Genomic DNA, 24,389 nt, shown 5'->3' on the forward strand with positions numbered 1-24,389 from the left:
CAGCATTCCTAAGGGCTCCGTACTTGGTCCCCACCTCTAATATCTGCATGCTCCCTCTTGCTGACATATCTGCAGATATAGGGTCAATTTCCACATGTATGTGGATGACACCCAACTCTATCTCTCTGCCTCCACTCTCGACTCCAGGAATACTGCTGTCCTGACAGAATGTCTGTCAGACATCAAGTCCTGGATGAGAGCTAACTTCCTTCAGTTGAACATCAACAAGACTGAGGCCCTCCTGATTGGCTCCTGTCAGCGCCTCCTCACCTCAGGCATCACCATCCAAGGATGCACACTCCACCTCACTGGGCCAGTCCGGAACCTTGGCATCTTGTTTGACCCTCAACTATCCTTCCTACCCCACATCCATGCCATGACCCTCATACACACATTCATAACATCCAGGCTCGACTACGCAAACTCCCTGCTTGTTGGCTTCCCCATGTCATCCCTCCACAGGCTGCAGATCATCCAAAACTTTGCCACCTGTGTCCTCCCCCGCACTAGGCTCCTAGACCCTATCACCCCCATTATCGCCCGACTCCACTGGCCTGCCATCACAGAGAGGATATAGTTCAAGTTTCTGGTACTCACCTTCAAAACCCTCCATAGCCTTGCTCCTCCCTACCTCTGCAACCTCCTAAGCCCCTATCAACCAGCCCACTTCCACTGCTCAGTGGCCTCCAGCCTGCTTTACATCCCCTGCTTTGCCCACCCCACCATCAGCGGACGGACCTTCAGCCACTCTGCCCCTACCTTCTGGAACCCCATCCCATAGTCCCTCCACCTCGCCACCTCCGTTGCCTTCTTCAAGACCTATCTCAGGACCCTCTTCTTTGACCATGCCTTCAATCACCCTCCTCCCCCCCCCCCCCCCCCCCCACCCCTGCCTTCCACCCTCCCTGATCCCGACCCCCAGCTTGGGTCAAAACACTGATTGTGCTGATTGTCCAACACCTTGGGACGTCCTCCCGACGTGAAAGACATTATCCAAATGTCATTTTGTTGTTGTTGTTCTAAGGTTTTGCCCCATGCAATAATTGAACCAGGGTTCTCTTCCCTGCGACGGCTGTCTATATTAGCAAACAAATTGCTCAATAAAATGACTCCACTATTCAGTAACACAGCTAACTGAACATGATGGTAAATAATAGTAACAATAATCCTTGTGTCTGTTACAGTGCCTTATCACGTCTTCGAGACATCTCAAAGCGCTTCACAGAATACACTGTAAAGTGTATTGACTGTATATTTTGCGGGAAAAACACGACAGCCAATTGTGCACAGCAGCGTCCCACAAACAGTTGTGGATTGAGAGACCAGGTTATTATTTTTTTTTGGAAATAATTATTCGCCCCCGGAAAAGCAATCCGCCAATCGACTAACAACCGGGTTCCTACAGACTAGGTAACCAGAGGTGTGTGGAGTAAGGAAAGTTGCCCAACGTTTCGCCCTCCCGGGAATCGAACCCAGGTAAAGGGTTAACAGCTGAGATATATTGGAAAGAGACTTTGCTAATCCCATGGTCTGTTTCGAGGTGTTTACTCATGTGTTTGTGTCTGGCAGTGGACACGTTCCCACTTGGTGCTAAATTGCTCTGCCCTTTCTCACTCTTTGCATGCTACAGTGCCAAGCTCTGAAGTATGGAATGCCTGTGCCATGGTTCAATAGCTGCCACATACGTTTCTTTAATAACCACAACTGCAGCTGTGTGTATTTTACAGATGGAGCCCCGATTTGCTTTCTTAGTTTCAAAAGAGTTAAAAAGAAATGCTGGCAAGTGTTAACACTGTAAGTGGTTTGCCTGTGCCCGCTCACACCGTGAGTGGTTACAAACTACTAGATTAAAAGTGATAAGTAAAACAAAACAAATTACCTGGTATTATTCTTTCTTGTTGCTAACATTACTGTATACAATATGCCAGTAACAAGGCCACTGAGAAAGCCTCCTTTCTGGGTCCCTTACATAAAGATTGCTTTTAAAGGGTTTTACAGTAAACAACATCTGTTTTATTTTCACCAATCAATATCGCTCTGTTTGCTTTTATAATGGTAATTCGATGCCACTCATATTCAGCCATTGTGCAACAGGTTTGTGACAAACCCATCACGCTGATGCACTGAGCTACACATACAGTATGGTTCATGATATGGAAAGGTTTTTCATTCTCACTATAGTCAGAACGTGCATTCGATTACCTTTTAAACTGTATCCTTTTTTTAAATATAAAAACCTAAAACGTTCCTGACTTGAAAGCTATCAGTAAAATAGCCTCTTGCTCGGATTCCCCTCCCCAAATATACAGAAAAATTAAGAACAAAACTGCTGTTCAGCAGCCTATAGGAGGAAGGTTTGATGATTTGCACTGAGCGAATTGGAAGACACAACAAAGTACCGTATTGCAATTCAGAACTGCTACTTTCTGACTTGTTTTAAGGATCTAATGAGGTCAATTATTTTTGTGCATTGGCTTGGCTCAGTGGTAGCACTCCCACCTCCGAGGCAGAAGGTTGTGGGTTCAAGCCCTGCTTCAGGACAAAAGAAAATTGTCTTGAAATCGCCCTTTACAATTGTAAACCTATGTCGCCTTGTGCTACTGTCATGACACATCCTAAAGTATTAATCTAGATTTACTTTTTCAATCCCATTAAAAAATTTGCACAGCTCTATAAGGTCCCCTCTGAGTCGTCTTCTGTCAAGATTGAAGAACACAGCTAGTCTAGGCATTGCTCATAGCTCATTCCTCTAACATTGGGGATCATCTTCATTGCTCTCCTCCGCACCTACTCTAGGGCTTGGAGGGAACAACAGGGTGATCAAAAAGTTGTGATACCATTACAATGTCTAATAAGTCTTAAAGAAATGATAATATTTGGGGCTTTTTTATAGATATCACAACTTTTTGGTCACTCTGTATATGCAATATTCAAGGTGTGGCCTAACTAGAGCACTCTACAGCTTGAGAATGGTGTCTGGGGATCTAAAGTCAACTGATTTAGCAATAAAGCTCAGCCTCCTGTTTGCCTTGCTTATTGTTGCTAACCTTCCTGTAAGATGCAGCACTGCTTAACAGAAGCTAATGAAGAATGGAACAACACAGAGGAACAGTGTGTGAGAATGTGCGGTAGCCATGGACTTAAATCCATGTGCCATGGTTTGTTGGTGCACGGATTTAACTCCATGATTAGTCCCACTACTAAATTGTGCTTGTTTTCTTAGCTGCAGTTAAAACATAGCCCATGGTAACCAGAAATAGGGAAAGTTAATAAAATAAGGTGTGGGGGGGGGGGGGAGGGGGGGTGGCGGGGGGAGAATAATTCTTCTTTGTAAAACCTCATTTAACTGTAGATTCTGTAGATACCATCATCATCTCATTTGTTACTCAATACGGCTCAGTTCTGAAAGTTTCCAATCGGTGGTTGACCTTGGCTCCAGTCTTTTATTTTAACAGTTTAACTCTTGCAGGCAGATTATTAACCCTGGGGCTATTAAAACATGCTTGCACAGAGCAAATATGATTTATCTTTCTAGTATAATGTCTAATAATTGTGTCCTGTATTGGCCAACATATAAATCATTTGCAGAGCAAAGAAGGCATTTCATAAATCAAATCATTATGTTCAGTGGCTCACTGAAACATCATCAACCGTCTAACATTTGTGAATGGGAACGAGCAATGATTCAATTGTTATAAGGTTATTGATAGATATGACAATGTGCTTGTCGTTCAGAAATAAACATTCTGTTTGTTTAAATGTAACCTCATTCTGGAGGGCAAGGTAATCCAACCTGTGGACCATGGACTGCATTAAGGCTATTTTGTGAATGTGGAGTCCTGTACCTTAACTACTTTTTCTTCCTCTGCTAGAGAGGACTAAAATAGGGTCATCTAACTTTCCTTCCTCCCTTAGATTCTAGGTAAATGACAGCCAATACTGATGTTTTAATTGTCATAAAATTATGGAATATTACAGAATGAAACAACCCGATCCAGTCTGTGCTGGTGCTTTTGTTTCCACGTGAGTCATTTAATCCAATCCCGGCCCTCTTAATTGCTCTCTATACCTTTTAATATTCCTCTTGAAATATCTTGTCTAATTCCCTTTTTAAAGAAATGATCACCTCTGCTTCAATTTAACGCTTGAGCATTCTATCATCCAGTTTGCCAACATCATATTAAATCCCAACATGACCCAGTTCTAATGAAGGGTCGTGTTCCCGAAATGTTGATTCATTTTCCTTTTCTCCATAGACCTTGCCTGACCTGCTGAATGTTCCCAGCGACTTCTGTTTTTGTTTCATATTAAATGGGATGTAAAGCACTTTATACAATGATTGCTACTTACAATCTTCAAAGCTGGAGATGTTCATGGCCTCTTTAACTCGAACACCGGGAGCTTTTGCTTCGCTCAGTTTTTTCAAGATAGTGAGAGCTTTTGTCTTACGTTCTTCAGCTTGCCTTGCTCGCCCCATCTTTTCCAGCAAACTGTGCTCTACTTTGGATGATGCTTGTCTATCAATTTGACTGGTTTGTGGAGATTCCAAGATCTTCTCACTCTCAGCATGACAGCTTGAAACGGACCAAATCGCTTCATTTTCCGCAGTATCTTTGCTTGACTGTAACCCTTAAAGGCAAAACACATAGAAACATTTAAAAGGTGTCCTTTCATATTTGTCTGCATCTGTAAATTATTAATAAGAAGCAGAGGATATGTCATTCCCTATACCAAATGTAAGGATTATTATTATTGGTATTTTGTATTAGTCTAACCTAGCGTCCTTTCCATTAGCTTATATCTGTGCAAGTATGATAAAGACATGTGCACTGAGTGTGACTATCTCATCGGTTCTTTATAGAACTTCACCCTCCTTTCTACACTGTTGAAACACAATCATAACTGACTGCTCTGTAATAATAACCATAATGGAGGGATCCTGCCTCATTAAAATTGATGCATTAGTTATTCAAAGGAAGATACATTAGGCATGTTTTCCTGTTCGACAACAACAGGCAGTAAGTGAACTTCACACAAATAGCACAAAAAGGCCACCTATTAAACTAATATTTTATTCATGGATAAAGTACTTTGTAGCAGAATGCTCCTCTGAAGAATTCAATACACAGCACTTCATGTTGTTTTCAAGTCAATTAAGAGTTATTTGGTTTTCAGAAAAGTCCAACATATGGAAACGTTATTTTAAGTTAGTCAGGGAGGAGACAAGAAAAAATGTGGGGAGGAGGAGGAAAAAGGGTTGGGGAGTTGAGTAGAGTTTGTCAGTTAATTAGGAAGGCTGATAATCAGAATATTAAAGTTATTCCAATGCACAACATGAATTACACTACCTGCATAGGATGGAAGGCGAACTGGATGGACCTTGGTCTTCTTTTGTCTAGCAATTCTTATGTTCAACATTAAAACAAAAATCTTACTTTAAGCATTTTAAACAGCTAAAAAATAATTGACTCTGGATAGATCTGATGTTGAATTAATGAGCCCTCCTGTAATATTTGTTCAGGTTCACGCTTTTGGATAAATATTGTATTTAATGGAAAGTTTAAATAGCAAATTAATTTCTGCATTTTTGTTGGTGAAGCTTATTTAAAGACAAAAACGGGGTCTCAATTTGCCTCATGTTCAGGTAGACAGCGTGTCCACATTATCTACAACAAACAAAAAAGGCACGGCCACACTAAAGGGAAAATCTTTTATTGTTCCCTATTCAGTTAATGCGCTCAAATTCCCAAAACGCTCCCAAGAACTGGAAAACTTTGCCTCATCACGAAACCCGAATTCAAATTCCGAAAAAGTTGATCACTGTCTGATGCCACCCTGGTTTGAATTATTTGTGAAAAGAATCAATCTTTGAGTGACAGAGTTCTGGTCAGGACCTGCCTCCTTTTATTTAACAATCATGGTCTCTTTATCAGTTCTGACAAAATGCCAATCAAAGTGCCCCTCTGTAAGGAATAAACAAAGGTGGTAGAGGGATTGTAAAGGATTTCTAACAATCAGTGAAGAACACACATGGGCAGTGTGTGGTCTGATGAACAATCATTTCCTTTGCACCCTTAAGCTCAGCTTCAGGATTTACTGCTTTTACACATTCATTCTCTAAATAAAGCTAAATCTTCCTAAATAGATTAAGCTCATGATGATTTGCTCTTGTTAACCTGCTCCATCCAAACATTGCACTGTGCAGAATGGACGGAGCAGCTGAATGCTAAATATATAAAGCAGGAGATTTCTTCATGATCAACCATGTTCAGATTAGTTAAGAAGATGAGTGAGTGAGCCGAGTAATTCTTATGTCACTGCAAGCACATCACTGTTAAAATAAATAGGAATGGTGATAGCTGCTTAAATAGTACACTAACTGATAGTGAAGTAATGGTTGTTACATCGCCAGTATTAAAACAATGCAGACAGTTTATCTCATGGTAAGTGTTTAACCATTTTTGGCTGGTCAGCCGGGTATCTGACACATGCAGAAACCCATCAACATGCTTAAGAGTATCCAAACCAAACTGCTGCACATTCCTGTACCCATTGCCTTATCAACTGATCAGCTCTTGGTTGAAAATACATCCACAGTGAATGGTAATAAACAGCTTCACATGTCCCAATGAATATGCTGCTGCACACTGATTCTGCTAACGAGAAAAGTGCAAAGAAAACCATTGTTTTAAAAAGCTGATTTGTTTATTTTTGCCAATAGTTACTCAAAATGCATTTTATGGGGGGGATTTTGGAAAATCCCTTCTTTGAACCAGCAAAGGATGAAACATGAAATGAACTGCGTTTCTATAATTAGTAGGAGTGCCCAGGAATTCTTTTCACAAATAATTCAAACCAGGATGACATCAGACAGAAATCGACGTTTTCAGAATTTGGTCTCATCAGGTTTCATGATACAGCATGCTTTCCAGTTCTTGGGAGCAATTTGAAATTCAGGTGCACTAAATGAATAGAGAATAGCGGCCAGGAGTGCCGTTAACATCCGTGGACAAAGATGGGAATCGATTTGAATAAATGATCGTCTTCATCACCACGAAAAAGCCGTGAAGCCTCGAAAAGTCCAGCTCTGTTGATCTGAGGGTATAATCGCCAAATGTTACAGTTTCCTCAGAATAATCACATGTTATATTCACATGTAGAAAACATGGTAAATCATTGGAAGCGTATATCCCAAAGCTACATAATTGGTTCTGGTTGGCCTGAGTACAAGATCAGGATAATTGGTGTCCAAAACATAAGGATTTCTTAACACCAGGGTTTCTTAAAAAGGGCAGTGAGTTGTGAACAGGATTCCTTTCCAGTAACTGCACACCCTCAAGATCTCTGCTCCAAAAGTGGATCAGGTGGAGTAGAGTTGCTACATCAGCCTGTGATGTATATTAGATTACCAGAAGGATTTTCCTTTCGCAACCTGGATTTATTATTAAAGAATCCTTTTAGAAGAGAAATGCTGCAGTTTAGACAGCAGCTTGACAATAACATGTAAAGAATATGATAGTGTCATTCTGTCGCCATTTCGAGTTATTCATCACAGTCAACTGTATCTTATTTTGTGCCAGTTTTTATAAGGTTTGTTTTGTAGTCTCACCAATATCAACACCCCCATCAGACTCGTCCTGTGACCATGTTCTTTTCATACGGTGAACGTCCTCACTGGCCCAGCCTGGTTCACTATCATTGGGGTCTAGTATGCAGATAAAAAAGAAATCACAGGCATTCACCGTGCAAGTAATATAATTATTATTATTTGGGGGGGCGGGGGGGGCAACCGGGTGTCTGACACATGCTGAAACCCATCACCAGGCTTAAAAGTATCCAAACCAAGCTGAATATTCTATGCATCCCACCTACAAAAGTAAATTTCAGAGATCCCAGTTGGAATGGAATGCACACTCTCTCCCTGGAGGGACCCATCCTGCTTCCCTAATTCTGGAAAGTATTAGTCACAGGTTGGCAAGAGCCAAGGCTTGGGGACCCCAGAGTGTGTGTTGGGGTAACTGCTGGAGACTAACCAGCTAAAACTGCAGAGCTTGCCATGGATAGTACCGTCTGACAAGCTTTCTTCTGCTTGTCCAGCTCCGACCACCCTAATCGTAAGGGCTTTGGCTTGCAGGGAGCTGAGTGGGAGGATTCCCTACCCCCAGTGACTGGTCTGCCCTTCCAAGATATGCCAATGAGCCAGGCTGGCTGTGCTGTCATCAGCAGTGCCCTGGAATACTGTGGACCCACGAGCTCAGTAACCGGATTGAAACGCGGCAGCCAATTGCGCACAGCAGTGTCCCACAAACAGTCGAGGATTGAAGTGACCAATTTATTATTGTGTTTTTTTAAAGATTATTATCAGGCGTGTGGAGTAAGGAAACTTGCCCAAGGTTTCGCCCTGCCAAGAATCGAACCCAAGTCTCTTGCTTGCGAGGCGATTGCTCTAACCCCTGAGTTGCTGGACTCTTGTATGATATAAATATGATATAAAAAGATACATAATGAGAATCCACTAAAGGATGCAATTTACATCCTGCAACCAACATTCACCATATCTCACTCATGACAATATATCAGTCCAGATCACTCATATCCCAGAACTCCTTATCATGAATCCATCCTGTACTCAAAGTATTTGCAGGAAAAAGCAGAAAGCTACAGCACTAATTCTATTGTTCCATTTTTCGTCATTAAATAATCAGAACAAAAGAAGTTTTCTTTTATCCCAAAGCTGCCAAACCAAATCAATATTGTGCCACCAATGTCAAATGGGCTGAAAAATGAGCTCCACATGAAAGGAAGTCAAACAAAATAAAGAATTTCACATCACACATGGCCAGAGACAAAGGCAGAGAGCAATACCGCTCTAAACACCAACCAGTTGCCTTATGTTTATTTTTGCTCCTAGTATTTGCAGGACTGTCATCATATAGCTTCCCCCTTATTCTGTTTTCTTGGCGTTCGTTTGATTAAAATGTATTTAAAACAGAAGCAGGCTTTGTCGAGTGCCGGTCTATTATTTCCTGCGGTTGCCTTGCGACAAAATATAATATCATATGACTGAATGTCATTCAATTGGTTTGAATCAAATGATAGCTGGTAAATCATTCATCTATAGTAGCTGGGGCCCTTGTCCTGAGCATTTCATGCAATGACAAGTAAATAGTCAAAGGATCAGGTAGCTGGTGATTAAGCTTGCACCTGGATAGCAGGAGGCAAGTTCGCTGTTCAGAATTCACCAGGTAAAGAATAAAAGTATTAAACTTACTATTTGGGAGTAAAGGTGAGTCTTCCTCATTCGTACATGATGGGCTACTGGCTGAAAATTGTCCTGAGTCCTTAGTGTGGTCTGGTTGCAGCATAGATGACTGTTTGATGTCCTTAACTAGCAGCATGGAAGGGTTTAAATCTATGTCCTGAAGGAAGAGAAGTTGAATCAAAATACAGAATACAATAAAAAGAACACACCTTTTATAACAATTTTAAAATTACAATTTAAAACCATTTCTGCATTGCAGACAAGTTATCATTCATGTCTGTGTGCAATCAGCCTCCCTGAGTCACCAAAAAGATTGTTTATAAAAAAAATCAATGATTGACCTGGGAACATGTTAACTTTTTTTGCACTTGTGACACTGAGCTGTTGAGAAAATAATCTTTGAAGCTGGTTACAGCCAATCACATGCCATTTTCTCCGAAACCTGGAAATTCTCTGAACAATGTTAGCACTCTAAGAAATAAAATTGTGATAATTCAAAATACAATTCAATAATAATAATAATAATCCTTGCATTTGATATAGCAACTTACCACGCCATTGGGACATCTCAAAGCGCTTCACAGAATATATTGCAAAGCAGATTGACTGTGTATTTTGTGGGCAAAACGCAGCAGGCAATTGCGCACACAACCAGTGTTCTACAAACAGCCATGAAGTGAATGACCACATTTTTTGGGGTATAATATAATTCAATACCACAAAGGAGAATTGCTGCAATGGAGGGATGAAGAGTGGTGGACAAAATGGTCTTTTCTCGTCCCTAAATATTATATTCTTCCTACAGTATTTATATTGCTGATGGCCACATGGGAGAGCTAGACAGGACTCATTTGGAGCATCTCTCAGACCAGACCAAGAACAATCTGAGACATTCAGGTCTTCTTGATGTCTGTAACGCTACTTGCCATTTCATCACTAACACACTTTTATTCTGAACGTCTAAAGTTAAATTGTTCGGAGTTTAGAATTACACATTTTGAAAACAATCTCTCTTCCCTCTATGTGTACAATGGTTAATAGCATTACATTTTGTTTAATTAGATGTATACCAGATGACCCGGTATATGTTAAACCTCAAAGAGGCACAACAGTGCCCCAACACTAAGCATCGATATCTGAGGAGTCAGAACCTGGTTTCAAAAAAACAGCACTATCCAGCACAGATTAAATTTCCACATTGTGGCAGGTAAACCAAAGTCTTTCACTGCAAACATGAAAAGTTCTTAATGACTATGCATCAAAGGTGTGAAGTTGCACTGACTGATGTGCAGCCATGCTCCATGGTGCAGTGGCTACCTTCCCAGGTCTAAGATCTAACAGGTACTTATCAAGTGACAATACATCTCAACCCACAATAATTAACAAGCTGAATGAAGTTTGCTGCAATGGATTAGATGCTTTGTGTTTGCTGATTGTATAGACCTCAACAGGATCTGCCAGAAGCTCTGGATTTCAATTTTAAATATGTCCATCTACAACTAGGACATGATCACCCATCAGAAAGTTGAAGTGCAAAGCCAGCCTTTTAAACGTTTTTTTTAAATAAATAATCTGGCAGAACCACATTTACAGTCAGAAAAAAGTGGACGTCAAAATATTTCCCTGGTCCTGTACATTTCTTCTTCTTGTATATATCCATTTCATTTCTAGTCATGTATATTTCTATATACAGTCATTTCTGAACTTTTCAGTCAGCTCTCCTCCATCACTAAACATCTCCCTGGCAATTGGAGGCTGGTAAAGAGCACTCTCTGGTTGTGGCTGAATATACTTAACCTAATTCCGGAAAGTATTAATCAATCTAAGACGGCAGAATATTCATCTATTCCCACATTTCCACTCTTCAGCCTGGGCCCAATTCCTCAAACAGATACTTAAATGCTGTCTGTGACACACTGACACCCTTTTGTTGCATACTAGGACCTGTGATCCTCCCAAAGAAAAGTCTGGTGACGTCAATCTTCCACACTTCACAGTCGAATGAACCGACTTTCCAACCTGTGATTTTCAAACTTTATTGTATGAATGTATAAAAATGAAGAATCTTTGATGTCAATATTAACAGTTTGATTTTACTGATAAAATCGTGATTGAAAAAAACCATTAGATGCCTTTAAAATACCAGTTTGATATTAGTATTACTTTGATTATTTCTAACAGAAACAACAAGCTTGACTCCACTTTTGAATGGATGACTCACCATTCTGACAAACCTCGGAGGCTCTTCTTTCTCATTATCAAAGCAAGTCACCATTGGTGTATTTGCTGAAACAAGCTCAGTGTGATGGGGTGGGAAACCTGCCAGAAAAGTATAAGAAATGGTTTACTTTGTCAAGATTACCATGTCTCTCATAAACTCACACTGTAACTGTCAGACTGCCGAAACTTAGATTCAATAAAATATCAGGGTCAAAAATACAGCATTCTTTATTTAGAGTCACTAAGTGCATCCCCTCAACCTGTGGGAAATCTGAAAGTGGAATACATGGTAAGTGCAGTCCAAAACTCTCTGTTAAAATATATCTTAACCCAGGTCCATTCACTGCTCCATCCATCTTGTTCTGGAATAAGATAGATTTGTGCCAAGTTCGGAATTGTTTCATAATGTGAATTTAAGCTCGCTGAGATCGTGCCAACTTATTTTATTTGGGACCCTGTTATAAGAATGTGTATGTTTTGCCCTTTCTTATAATAGTACTTTATTGTATTACAACAGTTTGGAAACCTATAAAAGCCCCCAAGAGAGCTCCTGGATTGTGGAGCCCATATATAATGAGAAGTAAATGTATTTACACTCTATTAATATTTATTATTTCCATGTTTGTCGGGTAAATATATGTTAAAACTTTAAAACTTTTGTTTAACAAAGACAACACCTAATTATAGAATAATCCTTAACTGTCATTCAATAACTTTAAAATAACAAATGTTATCCATGATTAACAGGTATTACAGGGACATGACATTCTTGCATATTTTACAATTTACAATTTTTCTGTAACTTGGAAAAGTTTTGTAGCTATGACGTTTTTCCTTACTTTGAAGTTTGCATTTTATTCCAAGAGTGAAACATCTCAAACGCCTGATGCCAAGCCAGGGAGAGCAGGGAGGTGACTATAAGTATGGTCAAAGAGGAAGATCTTCAGGCGTGATCCGAAAAAGGGAAAGGAGGGGGCAAGAAGGAGAGATGGAGAGAAAGAGTTCCAAAGTTTTGGGGGGTAGTGGCTGAAAGCACGGCCACTGAAGTTGGAGCAGTGGGGATGAGGGACAAGCAGGAGATTCAGTGTTACCCTAAGCAGGCAGAACTAATTGGAATAAAGTCAATCCTCTGTAGTGGTCTCGGTAGTCCATTCAGGTCTGCAATAATCTAAAGCACTGCTGATGATAGACTGGCTTAGTTGTTGACAGGGCTTAGAGGGGCATAACAGTTTCTGGGATTCTTCCCACTCATCTCCTGTTAGCTCTGAAAACCAAAGCACTAATAGTTAGGATCATCTTAACTGGACAATGATCGGGAAGCTTGCCAGACAGTAATCACCAAGGCAAGCCATGTGGTGTATCTGGCTTGGGGTTCCCAAGCCTTACCTTTAGCCTAATGCATCTCCCTGGGGATAGAGTGCGCACACAGGAAATTTCCCAGGGTAGATGCCAGACTCACACAGAACTCTAGTTTGGATTCTCCAGCATGGCGCTGCATTTCCACATGTGCCAAACAAAAGGGGGAAGGGGAAAGGTTATAACAACGACATTGCTACTTGTTACAGCTGTTCACTCATCCTCTCTACTCGTGTTCCCTCAGCCTTTACTGTTACCAATCTTGACATTCCTGTCAGATCCAACCAGTAACCATCATCACTTGCCAAGAGAAATATCCATGCCAGGATTGTTTACATAGAAGACTGGCAGAGTTACAAGCCAGACAATGTAAAATAAAATCACTATTCCTGGCACCAGCTGAAGCCTAACATTCCACAGTGCACAAACATAATAATAAAAATATAATAATATGCATTTGATATAGCGCTTTATCACATTGTTGAGACGTCTCAAAGGCCTTCATAGAATATACTGTAAAGTGAATTGACTACATATTTTGTTGGCAAAACACAGCAGCCAATTGCACACAGCAGTGTCCCACAAATAGTTATGGATTGAGTAACCAAATTATGATTATTTTTTAAGCGTTTATTACCCTTAAAATCAATTAAGATTATTAACATGAACCAAATACAATATATTTCCCAAAATATAAATCCATGAGCAAAACCCACCATTATTTTTCATTATTCTGTCCATTTCTCCTGCATCTCTCCCAGAAATCTTCTCCAGGGAGTCTGCTAGAGATCTTTCAGCCAAGTGCTGGTCAACCTGACCAATGGCACTGGCGCTACCCTGTCGATCCATCAAGGAAAGCCCAATTTCAGCCAGCGATCTCTCTGGATGTGTAGTCCTGAGTATGTGAGATGCTGGTGAACTTTCAGTCAGTTCTGTAAAGTGAAAGTGAAGAAGAGTCATAAAGTCTCTACATTTCTCAGCATAATAAATGTATACAGGATTGTTACAGAGCGTAATATAGAAGTGCTTCCTGTTTGATGCTTCACTGAATTTCTTCGATAAATACTCCACATGTGTTAAAAATCTGGCAATCTAGCTGAATGCCCACAGCAATGCCATTGTCACCTGCTTTTCAGCCTAACACTTTACCATTTACTCCATTCCCCAACCTAGGGATCTCAGTGCAGGCTGCTCTACTGACCCAGGCCAGATGATAGGAGGCTAGCTGCTTGTTGCTGCTTTTCAAGCAGTGAGGTCTTCCCTCTAGATCCCACATATACAATGTTTGTAAAATGCTGTGTGTGTTTACGGTGGTCATATCCCAACAATCTCCCATTAACATCAGTTCCCCTGACTTTGACAAAACTAATAAACAGTGTGTCGGTATTCTCCAGTAACAAACAAAACATTGTTCAGAGGAATAAGGTGAAAGATGCACCATCTCTCTTCGATGCGGAATGTGTGGCTTCTGTTGAGCACCTGCCACAGCAGCAAAGAAATCGGTGGGAGGCAAGATTTTAGAGGAAGAATTGCAACTGCACTGCACCATTTTCTGTAACACATTTGTTAAGCTAGTCATCAAATAAACAGAACATCAACATGTAATACATTTACGAAGCAACTGGACCTAAGACACTCAGAACTAGGTGCCTTGATCCTCACCACTATAAACTCAACCTGCTCTCTGGAAAGATCTTATGGCTACAACAACAACAAAATTACATTTGTGTAGCGCCTTTCACGTCAGGAGAATGTCCCAAGGTGCTCGACAGTCAGAGTTTCGGACCCGAGCTGGGGGTCGGACTAAACAACTGAATGCCTTCTTTACCACCATAACCAGACCAGATGGAGTAACCTAGGCCTCTTCCGAATCGATATCCAATATTAGCACATTTTGATCATCATTCACCTAGTTAATGTGAAATCTCTCAAACTGCTCCTCACATGAGGTAACTAATTCACAAAGCTGTTAGACCTGCTGTCATGAGAAGAAGCAATAAGCAAAAACCAGGTAGAATGCCACTGGATAAGGGGGTAAATTAAGGCCAAACCACCCTCCAGCCAGTCCCTCATAGTTACAGGATAGTTTAGAGTATTCTCCTTTATGCATTCTCGCTCAGCCAATCTCATGCCGTCCCTTTCTGTGTTAATCCTATAAATGATCAAATTCACAATGGTTGCAGTACAAAGTGTACCACCTACAGGCTGTGCTGAGATATGACAAAATCCCTCACACAAAGGAAAGCAGATAAAAGAGCACAAATGGCATTGGCTGCATGAGCAGTGGTCACTTTAACCGCACAGCCTTAGCCAATTTCACTTCCAACATCAAGCAGCGATCACCGGCCCACAAAAATAGAAAGAAAACATGCCAATCAAATGGTCTAGAAATGTGTGCCCACCGTACCCATGACAAAACAACAACTAACAATCCCAATGCTGTCAGCGTGATAGGCACTAGGATTTCCTGGGAGGATTCAGACAACTTGCTTTAATTTTGGATTAAGTGCAGTCATTGCTGCACTGGGCCAAAAGATCTTTTTGCAAAAGAACAAAGATCACCGTGTTTACACAAATACGATTACAGGGCTATTCTTGGCAAATAAACAAGACTTTTGTTGGTTTTGATTCCATTTTCTGGATTAAAGTCCTTGTACGTTCAATCAATGGCAGAAAATGATAGCTGCTGCGTTTTCAATGGTGGTAGGCGTGTTTCTGCTTGGCTCCAAAGCGGAAGCTTGCAACTGAGCTGTCAGCAATGGACTGATCAATCCAACAATAGCAAATTACATTTGTATAGCGCCTTTCACGTCGTGAGGCTATCCCAATGCACTGGACAGTCGGGATTTGGACTCGAGAAGGGGGTTGGAATCAGGAGGGCTGGAGGGTAGGGAGGATATGGGTTAGGAGGGTGACCGAAGGTGCAGTTGAACAGGAGGGTCTTGAGCTGTGTCTTGATGGAAGCAAGGGTGGGGGCAAGTTTAGCCAGGCCATTATCACAAGTAAAGATTCATTAAAGTGAAATGTATTCCTGTTAGTGGGGATCACCAAGGTGCAATTATAGTAAGCTGGTTTCAGGCTGTATCACAGGTCTTATACTTTAATAAATGAACCACGAAACAAGTACTGAGCTGCCTGTGGCCAATTATTTAGTGGCCTCTGACTGGAAGGAGGAAAAAATTCTTGGATCGTTCAAAATGCTGATGGAAACTACCTGAATTAGAGAGTTTGCTGGACTTATCCAAGAGCTGATGAGATAATAACCCAGTAGACGGAATGATCCCATCCAATTCTTTGTGTGCCCTGAGGTCATCATAACTCTCCTCATACAATGCATCTGTGGAAGCTGTGAATATTCCAAAGAAAAGACACGTTAATATCCTTTAGACATTGTAGAAACATAACCTTAGTTTTGTCATAACAACCCAATTCACTTTACATAAACTGGTAGATTTCCACACGCAGAGTTGTCACAAATACCACTAAATGACTGCAATGTGTTTATAAAAGCTGCTGTATTGGTCACTACACTTACCAACAATCAAACTCTTTAAGAAGTTTCATTGTGACAAAGCACCTTAAAAATTCAAGTTCATTGTTTCTTATATGCTGCGGCTTCACTCCCCCCCCCATATTGCTTCTGAAGAAACAGCTAAAGATGCAAATAAATAGGACCAGACAGATGTTTTCTGTTCATCATGATACAGCTGAGAATGGGGGGCGGGTTGGAGGGGGAGAAGGAAATTTCATCACAGATGTCAGGAAGAAATCTGAAGTTTTAATATTTGTCAACAATCCAAGCTGAATTCAGAGGAGTTGCCAGACATACAACAAGACTTTGACATCCAGGCAGTCTTTCTAAGGGACTAAATGATTTTCTTTTTCAATAGTAGCTTATTTTCAGTGCACATAAAACATTTTTAACAAGTGGCCACACACTAACTTGGTAAACAAGGCAGATACCATGCTGCACAAGCTTTGGATATTTGTTCCCTAGCTTCTAATAGATCCGTGTCTTTTTTTTCGCTTGGAGGAGGGACCTGCAGGAAACAGCACAAGTAGCATAATGACCAGTTGCTGGAAAAATCATGACAAAAGACATTATTTGACAGAACACTTCAAAGCATATTGTGGCTGTCAAGATGCCCATCATCTTCAATAGAAATATATTATTCTAAAACATGGCAAACAGTGAAAGGGAAGCTCAAGTGAAGTCATTCGGAAACAACGGACCACTTTGTCTACTCCTCCAGCCACTTAAAAAGCCAGTTGACTTGGCCCTAGAATTGCATGGAAGAGCTGGACAATTGGAAGGTCTCCTTCATTGTCAAGGACAGTAACACTTTGAAGATGATGTTCAAAAGGGTTAAAATGGGTCAGATAGCAATTGTTAAGCCCCTGCATGCCGATCTGAAAGGAAATTGTAACAGTTACAATGGAATTATCCATCTGAAAAGCTAAGCAGGACCAGGGCAGACTGAAAAGGCTGCAACACACGTCTGTTACTAATTTCTGACACATATAGACAATGACGTTAATGCAAACAAAGTCAGCAAAGTAATCAGATGCCGTATGTGAAAGTCTAGGCATCTGGAGATGCTGCACAATCCACAAAGCTAAAACACATGTGAGGAGTATGATATAATATGTTTATTAAACTGGATTACCTGTAACTGTAGCAAGCCAACCCTTGATTCTCCAGGTGTTTCTGACATGATTTCCCGACTAAACTTTTTCCATAGGGGAGGAGAATCGAAGGGTTTGTAGGAATGTAATCATCCCCCAGCAATTATTCCCCACTCCCTGCATCCACTAGTAGTTATTTGTTCTATTCATAACTTCTCCACCACTTACGCCTACTAACTTTGCTTGTTTCATCTAATAATAAAAGAGAGTTCCAATAATCTAAGAAACATATTTTGTGCAGAATTCCTTTTCCATGATTTATTAAAAAGTAAAGGGATATCTTTATATATCGATGAAGGTTTGGGTGGAAACTTTTATTGCTTTATGAAGGAGAGGAGGCAAGCAGCATTTTTGGCTGGACAAAATCAAACACAATTGACGTGGTATTCTGTTTCAACACATTCTGCATTGTGAGTTTATAAGCAAACAAAAGTTCACTGTTCTATAAATAAATAACTAATCCTTGCATTTGATATAGCGTCTATAACATCAAAATGTCTATTAGCACTTCACAAGTAATTGCTGTCAAACATAATGACTGGTTTCTTGAGTGGATAGAGTCCCTTTAAGTTGTGAACTGAGGGGAGTGTAGCAGAGTAAAATGCATCTCCAAGAATCAATTATCATTAAAATGAACCTGCAGAATCCAGCACAAAACCAAAAGGATTAGGGATGCTTTCTTTAAACCAACTTGCTTGTCATTTTCATTCATTCCGCATCCGCTAATGTTCCTGCAGACTCAGTAACAATTTTGAGATCTGCCAGTCTTACCAGTTAACTGAAATCCAAACTGTAATAAATACCAAACAATAACATGTGAGAAAACCATTTCAAGTTCCAATGGTTTCTTCAACTTTAATCATTATTATTAAAGCATTTTAACATGATTGCGTAAAGAACCCCCTTAACAGAAGTGCAATGCCTGAGATTGTAGGTTTTGCAATGTCCTAAAGGGCAAGAGAAGGGAAACAGAGAAGAGATACTTGTCAATGTGGGCTGCATCCCTAAAGAGCTAAAAGCACAACCCTTAACCATGGCTATTTACACATTGAAGCAAAAAGCAAAGAAAGACAACACATTAGTGGTACATGATGTAACAAACTGTATTAGAAAACCCTTTTTCATATAAAAACAAAGTGATGCTGACTGGAACAAAATTCTATTGGAAATCTCTCAATAAAAAGAACTGAGATTGTCAGCGAGACACTTGACATTGTTTATAATGCCAAGACAGGATACTGAGAGCCCAACAATACCCATATTGAACCAAGTGAAACTCAGTCACTTTCCCTTGTATTTGGAGGCATTGATTTTAGATACCCAGTAATATGGGAACAATTCCCTCACAGCAGTCAGCAAGCGCCAGCATTGAAGAGGCAAGCAGGGAGCATGTGAACACGCCATATGGAAAGAGTGAAGTAAACATGTATTAACCTCTTTGTGGTGAGATAGGTGGAAGAACGGACCAATGGTTGAGGACTTGATCATGCCATATTTCTAAGAATGAAGGTGGTTCCTTGGGTGGTGAGAGCTTCTCTGCAGAAGGTGATGCTTGGAGTGGGTCACTAATGCTATAGCAACCAGACAAGGATGGATTTGCATCGACGATGCTGCTGTAGAGACTGCTGGCCACCAATGGAGAGCCATTGTGTAGTTGGATTCTGTCAGAGATTTTACTGCTGCTATTGTTGGTTTCCAGCTCACAATCTGAACATGCCACACTGTCCAGTGAAAAGGAAGAGCATCGAAGCTGGGAAAGATCAGTACTACTGCCACTTCCTGATCCACTTGCACTTGATGCTCTTTTCCACAAACCTGCTGATCAGGAAAGAAATTAAAAAACACAGTGTAACAAGGCCAAAGATTAAACAAGCAGGGACAGTTTTTCACAGAGGTAGCACTAAAATTGTACCCAAATGTTAATCGTTTGTGCTGTATTTCTGCTGCCCAGTACTAATTGCTAAATTGACTAGTATGATGTAGGCCTAGGAAAGCAGAGGCTGCGCTGTGTTTGGGTCAATGCTGATGCATAATTAGATTTTGAGATCGAGAAAAAGGTCTAAATGCCCCTTTATTTTTTTTCCTTTTGGAAACATCCATAACTGCAGTGAAAAGGAAAGGTATCTGGAACTCCTGCCATGTCACAGGTACAATATGACTCCGTTTTTTGAATAAATGTATGAATTTTACTGCATGATTTTTTCTGTAATCCTGTAATACTGTACTTACTATAGATCAGCAGCCAGTTTCAGAAGAAAAAGGCATGAAGTGCCAATAGGGGTCAATTCCTGCCTCTCTCCCAAATGGGAACTCTCAGACACATAGAGTACGAATACAAGCTCCCTCGGAATATTATTATGAGGGCATTGAAAATGCAATCACAAGGAATGTAAGAATAAAAACAATTATAATAATCCTTGCATTTGATATCGTCCCTTGTCACATTATCAATGTCAAATGACAAAATCATCGAAATGTCTCAAACCATGTTTGAATTTAAATTTAAAGGAATTAAATTAAAATTTAAAGGAAGCCCTTTACTGTAAAGTGTAGTGACTGTATTTCTAGATGAACGTGACATCCAATTGCGCACAGCAATGTCCCAGTCAATGTTGTGATAATCCAATTGTTCGTGCCTGCCTCAGAAATGAGTCCACATAGAGGAAGCTCAGTCAGTGAAATGAAAAAGCAAATAAAGGCAAGAGTGAATGAAAGAAACAAAAAATATGAGAATAAACAAAAGAGGAAGAAAATAACTAGAGTAACACAGAGAGAGAAAAAAAATCTTGGATCAAAACCTTTTGTGCATTTGCATGAATAAGGATGAGCATGTAAAACTATTCATTGTTTCCATTTGGTATGTTCTCAATTATACAACAACAGCTTGCATTTATATAGTGCCCTTCATGCAGGGTACGGTCTCAGAGTGCTTAACAGTGGTGGAGCTTAACATCGAGCTAGGTAACCTATAAAATATATTTTATATTTATATTTTATATAATATAGAATATATTATCAGTTGCAAAAGCATTTGTTCATTCATGGCTGCCTATTCATGATTTGGGGATATTGCTGGGCACAAATTGGCTGTCGTGTTCACATGCAAAATATACAGGCACCACAATTTACAGTAGATCTTGTGAAGCTCTTTGACACCTTTCAAAATATGATAGGAGCTAAATCAAACACAATGATTATTCTTATTGTATTTTTAAGTTAAGATTCATTCCATTACCTGACTGGTTTGTGACTCTGTCAAAGCTAAAGTCAGTATTCCGACTGAGCACGTTTGAAGCATTCTGGTGAAAATCTGACAAGTTCTCATTTGATTCTGACAGAACGGGGGCGATGCTCTCTCTCATTTTGACCAGCTCATCCAACTCTCGGCCGTCCGCATCAGCATCATTCAAAAACATCTTGTGGTTTCCACGTTCTTCTTGAGCTGCATTGTCTTCAGCTTGACTTACTTCAATACCTGCAGATTCTATCTTCCCCTTATCATCTTCCAACTCTTCATCTGAAGATGCCATGCTTGGTACAGGAGATTTGGGGAGTGCTTTTGTACCATGTCTAGCAGGTACAAGAAAAAATGCTTGGGCTGCATCTCGAGGGCTTGGATGTCCTAGATGGGAGAATAAAAGCAGACTTATGAATGTGATTCTGTGTGGGATTTACCTGTGGTGGAGTTGAGGTTCTTATATTATAAAGGCACAAACCTGAAAAGGGCAGCACACTTCATTAGAGTGAATTCTTGAAACTGGAACTTTGCTATATTAGACTTTGCATTCAGTTGTTATCTATCTATCTATCTATCTATCTATCTATCTATCTATCTATCTATCTATCTATCTATCTATCTATCTATCTATCTATCTATCTATCTATCTATCTATCTATCTATCTATCTATCTATCTATCTATCTATCTATCTATCTATCTATCTATCTATCTATCTATCTATCTATCTATCACAAAACCAAAAAACATTCATAATAATAATAATATAACGTTCACACCAAACATAAGAAGTCTGTTAGCAGTGGTAGGTAATATTTCAATGGATGTTGTTTGAATTTGCGTGAATTATTCTGTAATCACTCTGGTTCCATTAAAAATTAGAGGGGAGAGTTTTAATCAAACAAAAAAAACACATTAGAGTCTAACTTGCTGGTTTTGCTAACCATGTGCAAATGCACATGTCCAGAGGGAATGATTTTTTCCCTTAATTAAGAATTCAGCAACCAATAATCAATAATGGGCAGTTAGATTATATTCCCTGCTGCTCACACTCTCACACTTAGTAGAACAGTCTCTACACCAATTGAAAAACACACATTGTTCTCAACGGTAAATTGAACAGAATTTAGGAAAAAGGGAATTTCTAAGTGTGAACATCATTTCTACAAAGCTATAAAACAGAAACATCTAATTAGTTATCGGGTGATTGTGTTACAATTTTCCAGTTTTCATTCTTGCAATGTCTTTGTGTTCTTTAGCTACAATGCTTCCTTCAATGAAGATCAAAAATAACTCTTTATGGTCAATTCATCTGTGTTCTAACTATTCTTTCAGAACGGACAATTCAACATTTTTGAAGGCTCCTGTAGTTTGTGGAATGATCTATAGCCAACTTGACCAATGCATCATCCGGCACACAGTGTGAAAGAGCATTTTCCTTCCCAATATGTTGTCCTTAGCGGGTGAAACATTGTTTAAATAAGGGGGAATCTGGGTCAAAATCTTTCTATGCATATCACAGCGGTTGTGCAGAAACCAGCACTTCTGCCATACATCTCTCATGTCAACACTATCAGTGGTGCAGGACACTTCCTAGTGACCGATCAGAAATTGACTGACATTCTGATGGCAGCATATTGGCATGCTGAGCTATTTAATGGCAGTCATTGTTCAGAGAATACAAAAAGGGTCTTGAAGAGTAACACAGGGTCTTGTGTGAAGGTCATCTCCAAGGCATACTGATCAGATGTTAAAACTGAAAAAAAAGGCGTTTTTTTAAAGAAAATGCAGCTCTAAGAAAAAAAGTCTAGCAGGTTGTCTTCATCTAAATACATTCATCTTCGTCTACAGCTAAAGTGCCAGATATAGCAGGAAGTGGCCTGTTTTTGTAATGGCTTTCGTCTTTGGTGTTCCGATGTGTTTACCTCGCTGCTCACTCACTGCAAAGTCACAAAGATTGATTCCAATTTCTATGGCGATGCAAGAAACCGCTGAGCATGCTATGATGTCCTTGTAATCAAAAGCTCCTCACCCCTTCTCCGGTAGCCCCCAACAACTTCCCGGGAAACAATGAGCTGATTATTGCTGCTATGAAAAGCTCAATTTCTTTAATCTGAAATCCTGATCCTTTTGATAAATAAAAAGTCAAAATTTGTGATCTGTCTTTATGAAGAATCAGAAAATCCTCCCTGGACAATCTGGGTTTGTTATTTCTACACACCATGTGACTGGAGTTATTCTAAAGGATAAAGAAACGGTGCTAGGTGCCAGATTTATGCAATGATCTTGTACAATTCCCAGCCCTATCCCATCTGTTATTCAGTGAGCAGTTGAATGGCATGTGTCGAGAGAGTCATAGCTATGTAAACTATCCAAAGAAATTAACCAGTCAATTTCTTTTGCCCTGGTTATAGCTAAACCAGCCACCATATGGCGAATAATTAGTTTAAGGCTCCAGTAATGTTCACTCAATGCCAGCCACTAGCAATGTGTATATTAATGAACAGAAGCTGATGAATACCTATGCATCTACTAAAGATTGTGTCTTTCACTCCAGAAAGCTTCAACTATTTCATCATTCAGTCAGACAAGATTTCAGTCCGCTTCATTATTTGAACAACATGCATCCCTACGCAAGACACGGGCAGTGTGTTTTTTTAGTTTAATAAATAGTATTTACTTTATTGCCTTTGTTTTATGACTGATGGTGCCCTGCTGCCAAAAAATGTAACAAATGTCACATACCTGTGGTTTTCCAGATGCTTTTGGGAGCAGTAAGCAGCTCCCTGCGGTGGTCTTTCAAGGGCTTTTGTGGGAGATCTTGGGGCCAAGAACTGGAAACCTCTGGCGATTCGAGTGCCCTCGGCAAAGCATTCATGTGAGCAATAAATCTGGGACAAGGGAATGATGGCCTCGTCGAATGTGCTTCATGGTTAGGCTGATGCAGATTGCGAAGAGAATAATCATTTTTAATACTAACTACTGTGTGCATCTTTATTGTTGTAATTAACAGACTCAGTTCAAAAGTAATAAACTATACATATTTTTAAACAATGAATGTAAACTATACTCCATGAAAATCCATGAATATGATATGGTGCCTGTAATGTTGAAACATTTCAAAGAGCTTCAGAATTAATTGTTTTAAAGTATGGTGATTGTATATTTGGGGGATGCAGAGTCATCATATTTGACTATACAATTCCCTACAAATTACTTTGAGATGTTTAGTCATTATAGATATTATAGCAAAAAATGGAAAGATTATTATAATTTTAGGATCTCAGATTATCGTATTATCTGAAAGACAGCACCTCTGATAATGCAGTGCTCCCCTGGAACTGCACTGGAGAATCAGCCTAGTTTATATATAAAGGGACCTTAAGCTTATATGAACCCACAACTTTACCACAATAGTGCCATTGGAATACTGTAATCTAAAAGCAGGAGTTGTAGGCTAGGACCAAAAATTAACCACTACAGAGGGTGGGGGACATTGTCCAGAGACTGTATGACCCTAGTTAGTGAGCTGAGGGATTTGTGTTTTTTTAATATAATGTATGGGGAGATACCACTACATTTGTAACATTGCAAAGGACAACAGTTTCTGAAATGCCTGTGATTTTTG

General features: G+C 39.9%; 1 protein-coding gene across 1 annotated transcript in view; it reads right to left on the reverse strand.

The window, feature by feature from the left end:
• LOC103179917 overlaps positions 1-23,639 on the reverse strand; it is a 56,142-nt gene extending 32,503 nt beyond the window's left edge. Inside the window, exons 1-10 of the mRNA XM_042335049.1 lie at positions 23,507-23,639; positions 20,760-21,146; positions 18,991-19,339; positions 16,782-16,915; positions 16,053-16,184; positions 13,555-13,770; positions 11,484-11,581; positions 9,272-9,419; positions 7,610-7,705; positions 4,351-4,629 (exon numbers count right to left, since the gene is read on the reverse strand). Of these exons, the coding sequence (XP_042190983.1) occupies positions 4,351-4,629; positions 7,610-7,705; positions 9,272-9,419; positions 11,484-11,581; positions 13,555-13,770; positions 16,053-16,184; positions 16,782-16,915; positions 18,991-19,339; positions 20,760-21,146; positions 23,507-23,639 (1,972 nt within the window). The remainder of the gene's footprint in view (positions 1-4,350; positions 4,630-7,609; positions 7,706-9,271; positions 9,420-11,483; positions 11,582-13,554; positions 13,771-16,052; positions 16,185-16,781; positions 16,916-18,990; positions 19,340-20,759; positions 21,147-23,506) is intronic.
• Positions 23,640-24,389: the final 750 nt, after the last annotated feature.

The sequence above is a fragment of the Callorhinchus milii genome, unplaced genomic scaffold (genome assembly GCF_018977255.1).
Source record: "Callorhinchus milii isolate IMCB2004 unplaced genomic scaffold, IMCB_Cmil_1.0 Scaffold5, whole genome shotgun sequence".
In the NCBI taxonomy this organism is placed as follows: Eukaryota; Metazoa; Chordata; class Chondrichthyes; order Chimaeriformes; family Callorhinchidae; genus Callorhinchus; species Callorhinchus milii.